This window comes from Xenopus tropicalis, chromosome 8, assembly GCF_000004195.4.
Source record: "Xenopus tropicalis strain Nigerian chromosome 8, UCB_Xtro_10.0, whole genome shotgun sequence".
Lineage (NCBI taxonomy): Eukaryota > Metazoa > Chordata > Amphibia > Anura > Pipidae > Xenopus > Xenopus tropicalis.
Window position 1 is genome coordinate 136027210 of NC_030684.2, and position 10102 is coordinate 136037311.

The window sequence follows — 10102 nt, forward strand, 5'->3', positions numbered from 1 at the left end:
TATCATCAGAGGACATCAAGATTAACTATGTAATGACTAACAGAGAGCCGTGCCATATCAATGTCTTCTGCGCGGTACATGGAATAAAAGCGGCGGTTTCATGGAATATCTCACACGGAGAGGGTACAGTGGCACAATTACAATTTCCATCGTTGCATACTGTTCCTTATTTTGATGAGTACAAAGGGATAAGTGGATCTGTGCTAAATGTGAGCAGAGTTAATCCAGAGCTCACCTACAGCTGCACCGCCAAGACTCGCTTCAGTACAGCGTCCAGATCTGCAACCCCGTGGGAATACTGCCAGCAAGGTAAGTACCCCCAGGGCCCATATCTGATCTGCAACCCCCTGGGAATACTGCCAGCAAGGTAAGTACCCCCAGGGCCCATATCTGATCTGTAACCCCGTGGGAATACTGCCAGCAAGTTAAGTACCCCCAGGGCCCATATCTGATCTGCAACCCCCTGGGAATACTGCCAGCAAGGTAAGTACCCCCAGGGCCCATATCTGATCTGTAACCCCGTGGGAATACTGCCAGCAAGGTAAGTACCCCCAGGGCCCATATCTGATCTGTAACCCCGTGGGAATACTGCCAGCAAGGTAAGTACCCCCAGGGCCCATATCTGATCTGTAACCCCGTGGGAATACTGCCAGCAAGGTAAGTACCCCCAGGGCCCATATCTGATCTGTAACCCCGTGGGAATACTGCCAGCAAGGTAAGTACCCCCAGGGCCCATATCTGATCTGTAACCCCCTGGGAATACTGCCAGCAAGGTAAGACCCCCAGGGCCCATATCTGATCTGTAACCCCGTGGGAATACTGCCAGCAAGGTAAGTACCCCCAGGGCCATATGTGTTCTGCAACCCTGTGGGAATACTGCCAGCAAGGTAAGTACCCCCAGGGCCCATATCTGTTCTGTAACCCAGTGGGAATACTGCCAGCAAGGTAAGTACCCCCAGGGCCCGTATCTGATCTGTAACCCCGTGGGAATACTGCCAGCAAGGTAAGTACCCCCAGGGCCCATATCTGATCTGTAACCCTGTGGGAATACTGCCAGCAAGGTAAGTACCCCCAGGGCCCATATCTGATCTGTAATCCCATGAGAATACTGCCAGCAAGGTAAGTACCCCCAGGGCCCATATCTGATCTGTAACCCCGTGGGAATACTGCCAGCAAGGTAAGTAGCCCCAGGGCCCATATCTGATCTGTAACCCCGTGGGAATACTGCCAGCAAGGTAAGTAGCCCCAGGGCCCATATCTGATCTGTAACCCCGTGGGAATACTGCCAGCAAGGTAAGTACCACCAGGGCCCATATCTGATCTGTAACCCTGTGGGCATACTGCCAGCAAGGTAAGTACCCCCAGGGCCCATATCTGATCTGTAACCCCCTGGGAATACTGCCAGCAAGGTAAGTACCCCCAGGGCCCATATCTGATTTGTAACCCCGTGGGAATACTGCCAGCAAGGTAAGTACCCCCAGGTCCCATATCTGATCTGTAACCCCCTGGGAATACTGCCAGCAAGGTAAGTACCCCCAGGGCCCATATCTGATCTGTAACCCCATGGGAATACTGCCAGCAAGGTAAGTACCCCCAGGGCCCATATCTGATCTGTAACCCTGTGGGAATACTGCCAGCAAGGTAAGTACCCCCAGGGCCCATATCTGATCTGTAACCCCGTGGGAATACTGCCAGCAAGGTAAGTACCCCCAGGGCCCATATCTGATCTGCAACCCTGTGGGAATACTGCCAGCAAGGTAAGTACCCCCAGGGCCCATATCTGATGTGTAACCCCGTGGAAATACTACTGCCAGCAAGGTAAGTACCCCCAGACTTCCTCTCTCAGAAAAATCCTTCAGGGCAGGGCACAAGTCTGCTTAGTTTGCTCCTCTCTCCCCCTCCCCCTCATTTCTACTCCTCCCCCTCCCAACTGTGCTGTAATCTGAGCTACCAGCATGTAGAGCTGCAGCAGGAAGCTACTGAGACCAAGCTAAAATGGCAGCTGCTATCTTAAACAAATGGAAGGAATTTCCTAGGGCTGTTTACTCTGCAGAATAAATATAGCGTTGTAGCTTGCACTAATGTGCTAATCTATTGGCAGTGCTAAAATGCCTTCTCCTTTAAATTTCACCTTCATTAGCAAAACTATAGTAACCCATAAAACAAGACCCCCAAAACCCCCAGAAATGTGTTCAAACTTTACAAATGGGATTTTCCTTTTGGATTAATCTCTGAATTAGCCCCTATCAAATGGTGATCATGGAGGCTATTGTTCTGGTACCAAAAATGGGTCAGCAAACGGCAGGCTGGTCAAAAGTGTACAGGCTACAGCCTGTGTATGGCCAACTATAGACTGTATTTTATATTATCCAGTTAAAGGAGAACTAAAGCACTCAGAATTAAATAGACCATAAATGATGTTCCTTAGGCGTTATACTTGCATACAAGCCCAGTAGTAGAGTGATACTCTCTCTGTCAGCATCAGGGCCGCCATCAGAAATCACGGGGCCCCTCACACCAAAACTTTCTGGGCCCCCCTCCTCCCACGCCCTGCCCCCCAATGGCCCCTCCCATCAGTACATAGGATACACAGACATTGGTAGGGCCCCCTATAACATTGGTAGCCAGGGCCCCCCTAAAAAATTGGTAGCCAGGGCCCCCCAGCATCCTCCAGTTCCCCCCCCCAGCGTCCTCCAGCTCCCCCCAGAGTCCTTCCCAGCATCCTTTAGCTCCCACCCACCCAAGCATCCTAAGGCTCCCACCAGAATCCTCCAGCTCTCCCCCCCCAGTCCTTGCCAGCATCCTCCAGATCCCACCTTCCCCCCCCAAGTATCCTCCGGCTCCCCCCCCAGCTCCCACCAGAATCCTCCAGCTCCCCTCCAGAGTCCTTCCCAGCATCCTCCAGCTCCCACCCAGACTCCCTTCCAGCATCCTCCAGCTCCCACCCAGACTCCTTCCCAGCATCCTCCAGCTCCCACCCAGACTCCTTCCCAGCATACTTCAGCTCCCCCCCCAAGTATCATCCGGCTCCCCTCTCTTGCTATGTGCCCCAGCTACCCCCAGCGTCCTCCTGTGGCTCCCCCCCAAGTAGCCTCCAGCTCCACCCCCAGTGGCTTCCTCCAGCTCCCCCACGACTTTCTCCGGCTCCCCTCAGCTCCCCCGCGAGTTTCTCCGGCTCCACTCAGCTCCCCCCGCCTCACAGCGAATTCCTCCGGCTCCCCTCAGCTTCCCCACCCCTCCACCAACTTCTTGCAGCCTCAGCGACTTCCTCCGTGACTTCCTCTGTCTGCGTCCTGTTGACGGCTCCACGCTGCATCTGAACATTTGATAAGGTTGCGCGCTGTGCGTACGGACGCACGGGGCGCAACCTATCAAATTTCCCGCTGGCCACCAATGAAGCAATGGCAGGGCCCGGAGTTCTTCAAAGGGGGCCCGAGCTAAAAAACTGTATCACGGCCGGGCCCCCATTAAAGCGATCATCGTCCGGGCCCGGTACAACTGTACCCCCTGTGCCCCCCTGATGGCGGCCCTGGTCAGCATCCTTGTCTAGAAAGTGGCATGCCTATCCCTATCCATAGTACCTTAGCACATACTCAGTCACACTAACCAAATATTCTGGTACAACTATATAGTAAACCTTACTATTGCTTTAGCATGCCATTAGTAATCATGGGGCTCCAAGTTGGCAGGGCCCTTCACCCAGGGGCCTCAATTATTAGGTCACCTGGGTACCCTGGGCTAGGGGCCCTGCAAACAAATACAATAGGGCCCAATAAAATAAAATGTCCTGTGCGTGCATGTCCATGATTCAGATCCACCCAGTCATTCTCCATGACAGCAACATCCTGCCCCCAATATACCCAAACCCAAGCTGCCCACCAACTCCCATGGAAGCTGTGCCCATTTCATGACTTGGAAATCTTTTTGTCTATTAAGGCTCCCCTTTGTCCCAAGACCTCTGACTGGAGAACCTCAGAACCCATCTGTTGGTGGCCCTGACTTTCAGTTCAGCTTTCCTTTCATACCTTATTCCACATTTGTTGATATATTGAGTTGCAATGGGTCGCTTGTTGGCTAGAAAGTTATGAAGAAATGGTATCATCAAATCATTGAATATTTACTAATTTGGGTGGACAATCTAACTTGGGATATTAATGAATTATAGAAGGGCAACTAAGCCGATAAGGGGAATGGAAGGGCTCAGTTATGGGGGAAGACTGGCCCAGTTGGGGTTGGTTACACTGGAGAAGAGGCGCTTAAGGGGGCAGTAATGAAATAGAAGCAGTACAGAGAAGGGCAACTAATCTGATAAATTAAATGAAAAGTCTTGGTTAGAAAAGACTGGCCAAAATGGGTCTGTTTAGGCTGGAGAAAAGGTGCTTAAGGGGGAATTTGAACTATGAATAAATATATAAAGGGATCATACAATAAACTCTCTGATGATTGCGCAGTGGGAGTGGTGCAGTATAACATTGCCATATCATTTCTCTATACAGGAAAGATATCATCTGAGAATATCAATATTAACTATTTAATTACTGATGAGGAGGCCTGCAGTGTCAATGTGTTCTGCACTGTATATGGAATCCGTGTGCCGGTATCATGGAACGTTACACATGGAGTAGGGGCAGTGAGTCAACTGACTTTTCCTCATATAGAGTACGGCACTTCTTTTAATGAAGAAAACAAAAATATATACGGGGCAGTGCTCGAAGTGCACAATGCTGACCCAGAGCTCACCTACAGCTGCACGGCAGCCACTGCCACCAATGCAACATCCATATCTGTGAGACCATGGGAATACTGCCAGCAAGGTAAGTACCCCAGGGCCCAGCACAACTGCACTCCTCCGAAATAATCTTCCTACTTCAATGGTGTCCCAGTGAGCAATGCAAAATGGTTGTGATACAAAATGGGCAGGGCAATGACACAAAAGGACAGGGTTGTGATGCAAAATGGGCAGGGCAATGACACAAAAGGACAGGGTTGTGATGCAAAATGGGCAGGGCAATGGCACAAAAGGGAAGGGTCAGGATGCAAAATGGGCAGGGCAATGGCACAAAAGGACAGGGTTGGGATGCAAAATGGGCAGGGCAATGGCACAAAAGGACAGGGTTGGGATGCAAAATGGGCAGGGCAATGGCACAAAAGGACAGGGTTGGGATGCAAAATGGGCAGGGCAATGGCACAAAAGGACAGGGTTGGGATGCAAAATGGGCAGGGCAATGGCACAAAAGGACAGGGTTGGGATGCAAAATGCGCAGGGCAATGGCACAAAAGGACAGGGTTGGGATGCAAAATGGGCAGGGCAATGGCACAAAAGGACAGGGTTGGGATGCAAAATGGTCAGGGCAATGGCACAAAATGGTGGGGGCACAGCAATGATGCTGCACTAAAGACATTTTGTGTTTGGGTGGGGGGAGAAAGGTATCAGACAGTAGAGGGGCAACTTGTGAGCAGGAATTGGGGGCAGGCCAAGGGCGGAACACCAAATGATTGCAAATTTATAACCAAATACATTGGTGGTAAATTTGTAATTCCAGCCCCGGCCTTGGTTGGTACTTCACCAGCTAGGCCAGTAAAATTGCCAACTAAAAATCTCCTACCTCAACGTTCAGCATTCAGGTGCCAATGTGAGCTTAAAGAAATAATAACACTTTAAGGGCACTTTACTTACTGTATTTATTTGAATTAGTTTCAGAACTATTTAAGCTTTTATTATCTGCCAATATAATGCATTTTGTAACAGCATTGCCACCTGCTGGTCATTCCATGTATCTGTACAGACAGAGAGATCCCTTCAGAAGGAAAACAGAGAAGGTTTCTGATGTTGCTTTGCTCAGATAGGAGATCAGAAGCCTCAGATGACCTTTCCCATCTCCTCCCTGAGCAGAGCAACATTACAACCCTTCTCTACAAACCTTAGCACCACAAATACCAGAGAACCCACGACTACACAAACTGTTTAAAGAAGCTACAATAAAATTCTTGTGAAATGTGCCAATATCATGTCTCCCAGTATTATTTTATTGCCTCATTTTACAGAGAGATACAAGTCTAACCTGCTTATTGTTGCCTTTCAGGAGGAACCCTGAGAGACAGAAGTTACACCATAGAGAATACCATAAGGCTTGTCCTGGCTGTGTGTATACTCCTCTCTGGCTCATTGCTTTGTTACTGTCATATCAACACGGAGCTCAACTAATGGCTGTTATCATTCCTTTATATTATCCCCCCTCTTGGCTAAGTGCCGTTTTCTGTTACTTTATCCATCCCATCTTCAAAAATTGACATATTTTATAAGAACGCTGCTTTGGTTGTCTCTTCATTTCCTTCCTAACAACTTAGCAATTAAAGGGCACTTCATCAAGTGATGTTTTCAATTGGTATCAGGACTTTCCTAGATTGACACAGCAATCAACCAATTGCTCATCACTGTGTCGTAGCCCCACCCCGGTGACATCACGGCTCTGCCCTTGTGACAGAACTGCCTGTTCCATGACGTCAAAGGTGGCAACCCTAAGTAGCAAGCAGGGGTGGATGAGGTGGCACCCAGTCTTTCTGGCCCACCTCTTTGCAAAATGGGAGTTACCTAGTTTTAGACCCCTCCCCTCAGTCTCCCGTCACCATTTCTCATTCCTTAGGGTTTTTCATTTTCTCCTTAGGGCTCAATATGGGCGTGCCCAGTAAGCATTTGAATTGGTAATTTTTTATTATTTGTATTTCTTTTTAGTTTTTTTCATTTTCAGTTCAGCAGCTCTCCAGTTTGGAGTTTCAGCAGCTACCCGGTTGCTAGGGTCCAAATTACCTTAGCAACCAGGGAGTGGTTTGAATTAGACAAAGGGGTCACTTTGCCCCGTTTGCAGCTCCTGAGTGCCAGTGTTTTAGTTTCTACTTGAATTAGAGACTGGTATATCAATAGGAGAGGGGCTGAATAGAAAAATAAGCTATAAAATGTAACAATAGCAATAAAACTAGAGCCTCACAGAGCAGTAATTTTTTGTCTGCTGGGGTCAGTGACCCCTCATTTTGAAAGCTGCATGGAGTTAGAAAAAAAGGCAAATCCTACAAAAACTATCAAATAAATAATGAAGACCAATTGAAAAGTCATTTAGAATTGGCCTGTCTATAACAGACCCTTTCACTGCCAGAAGGATTTAACACTTCCTTTTTGAACATTTTGTGCTCTGTCACTTTAGGGCCACTTCCTGTGGGGCTTACCGAGCAAAATAATAGATTGTTTCAGAACAGCCTAAGCTTTGTCTGCCTTTGTGTGATTCCACTTCTCTAACAAAAAAATCTTAATATAGAGACCTATATCGGAAACTAATGTTATCTTATGCACAAAAATATAGTTGGAAAGTCCTGTGTCTCCCGAATGTACCAATACCAGATATGTATAGTATGGTATGGTATAGATGGTATCTGACTTCTATAGATCAAAACAGGGGCATAACTAGCTAGGAGTGTAGGGGGCTCAGTAAGACCCTAATTATATATATATATATATATATATATATATATATATATATATATATATAGCAATTTCAATATATCTTAATATAATGTATCATCCTTAGGGGCCCCAAATTGAATTTGCTGTGGGGCCCAGTAGCCACCCTAAATGTGAACCTTGAGAGGTCTACTGAACAGTTTGATGCCCAATATGCATAGATACTGTATACCAAAGTCTGTGGCATGTACTGACCCCTAAATGAAAATAGTACATGTGAAATTTATCAGCTGCCGATTCAGCTGCTGCACACAAAGCCCCTGTGTATTATTAAGTATTAAGTAGGGTTGGACCTGGCTGGGATTTTCTACCATCCAGAAAAATGATGCTTGATGGCAATGTAATTAATATTGAAGAAAGATAAAAATATAGGAAGGCCAGCAGGGTCGGACTGGGCCGCCGGGACACCGGGAAAATACCTGACCCTATTGCTGCTTCCTCTTGCCTCCGATATCCTCCCCTGACGTGTTTCACATATGCGCTTTCAGGGGAGGACATCGGAAAGGGGCCCCTGCGGGAGGGTTTAGGGGTGGGCGGCGGGGGATGCGGCCAGAGGAGGCACCTTGGGGGGTGCGGGGCCCCAGTAGGGGACAGTATTTTTTCCTGGATAGGTGGCAACACTAGTCATAAGCCCCCCTAAAAGCACATATATATATATATATATATATATATATATATGTGTGTGTATGTGTAAGTGAGTGTGCAAATGTGTGCAAAAGAGAGCAAAAAAAGTTACAAAATGTTAGTAAAATGTGTGTAGGGATGTGTGCCATTGCGCCTCTGCACCATGTTCTTGGCAGTTAGAGCCTTTGCCTGTCAGCTTATAAAAGATACATGGTTGGCAGGCAAAGGGTTAAAGGGAGATATGATAAATATATACATATCAAGGAACCGTAACCCCTTTTTGGCTAGGATAGACCTTGTCCAGCTAGTTTGGTTAGATCATGGGCTATATTGGACTCTCTTTCAAAGGGGGGGAGTTCAAATTAGAATGAAGGTTAATAATGGTTTGATTAGTGATAAATAAAAATTTAGTCCCCTATTTCCTCCTGGAGGTCTAATGTAAAGGTTAAATAAAATAAGACTGAGGGTGAACATTTATTTTCTTTCATTAGATCTCCATGGTGATAAGGTGGAAACAGCAAAGAATATATATACTGTATATATATGTGTGTGTGTGTGTGTGTGTGTGTGTGTGTGTGTGTGTGTGTGTGTAAAATAATGTTTCTATGAGCCAAGGGGTGGGGCTTGACCAGAAATACAGAGTCAGCATTGTGTCCCCCCTCCCTTAGGAAGTATATAAATAACAAGCTAAGATGAAGAACCCAACACAATTGAAAGACAAAAGACTCAAAGAGAACATGGCTTCCCTCATCTTCCAGTTCATAACAGCTCTCTGTGTCTTGAAACGTAAGTTTTATTATTTTTGTCCACATTCTCTGTTTAATGTATTTCTCTCTTCCCTCTCAGTATTTGTCTGTCTATAATTCCTCTGTACTGGTTTAAACATATTCCATGAATCTGTCTCTCTACATGCAGCTCTGTGTCAGAGTCAGTTATTTGAAAGACATTTAGCTCTAATACATTGTTTAGGCAAAGGGACCACATGTCAATTTACTTGATCTAATTGTCAATCAAAATCTGACTCCAGCTCCAACAGCATGTAAAGAGACAGAAATTGCTCATGACATGACATCAAACATATATTAATGTTTTGTTTGCATAATAGGTGAATGCATAGCCAACCTGCTTCCATCATGACTATCAAGTACTCTATCTCTTGTCCAGCTCCAGTGCTTTCACCCAATGTTCCCATAGGTTGTACTGAGAAAGGTTGGGGCCCCTAAACATGTATCAGTAACTACAAGTAATGACTCCGCTCTCTGGCTTCTTTATGGGGATCTAAACCAAAAAAAGCAAACCCATTTTTGTCACTGTTCAAAGTTTATTTTAGTTATAAGACAAAAGCTTACTATGGAAAGAATCTTGTAATGGCATAAAACATGCCCCATAGGATTACCAGGACACAACACTTAGGGACACTTAATTTTGAAATTTGATATGGGACTAGTCATTTCCTCACTTTCCCAAGGTACCACAGTCATGTGACCTGTGCTCTGATCTGACTTTAGCCTCTCTTTTTTGCTACACTGCATGTTGAAGTGATACCACCACCCTCCTCCTTCCCCTCCCAACAGATGATTAGCAGGACAATGGGCAGGTAACAAAATGGCAGCTCCCTAACACCTCTGCTGATGAATTCAGGCATTCAGCTGCCTAAACTGATAGTGCCTTCATTGGCTAATAGCACTGTTGGTACTGTCCTGAACTTTAGTGAGTGGGAAAACAGGCAAAACTTCCTATACTGCCCCTCAATAATTTAGGGTGGCTTCAGACATTTCTCTGTCAGCTAAAATACACTGTAGAAAGACTGCCCCATGTGCCATTAGCCTCAACAGAAAAGTATATATAAATATATATACACACAGTGTGCACTTGTAAATAATCCAGATCCAAAATATATTATACAGTGAAGGTCGGAAAAAGTGGTGCCCAAAATAAATTAAATAAAGTGAGAGACATGGGTAG

General features: G+C 46.3%; 1 protein-coding gene across 1 annotated transcript; it reads left to right on the forward strand.

Annotated features, from left to right (window-relative positions):
* LOC101734717 lies at positions 1 to 6680 on the forward strand. The gene is made up of 3 exons (XM_031892391.1): positions 1 to 309; positions 4497 to 4814; positions 6084 to 6680. The coding sequence occupies exons 1-3, from the start codon at positions 33 to 35 to the stop codon at positions 6203 to 6205; spliced, it is 717 nt and encodes a 238-aa protein (XP_031748251.1). The 5' UTR covers positions 1 to 32; the 3' UTR covers positions 6206 to 6680.
* Positions 6681 to 10102: the final 3422 nt, after the last annotated feature.

What these genes read in the sequence shown, in the direction of transcription:
- LOC101734717 (XM_031892391.1), top strand. Translation starts at nt 33, where the DNA reads ATGACTAACAGAGAGCCGTGCCATATCAATGTCTTCTGCGCGGTACAT. An exon ending in GTGGGAATACTGCCAGCAAG is followed by an intron (nt 310 to 4,496) that starts GTAAGTACCCCC and finishes TTCTCTATACAG; the next exon opens with GAAAGATATCATCTGAGAAT. An exon ending in ATGGGAATACTGCCAGCAAG is followed by an intron (nt 4,815 to 6,083) that starts GTAAGTACCCCA and finishes GTTGCCTTTCAG; the next exon opens with GAGGAACCCTGAGAGACAGA.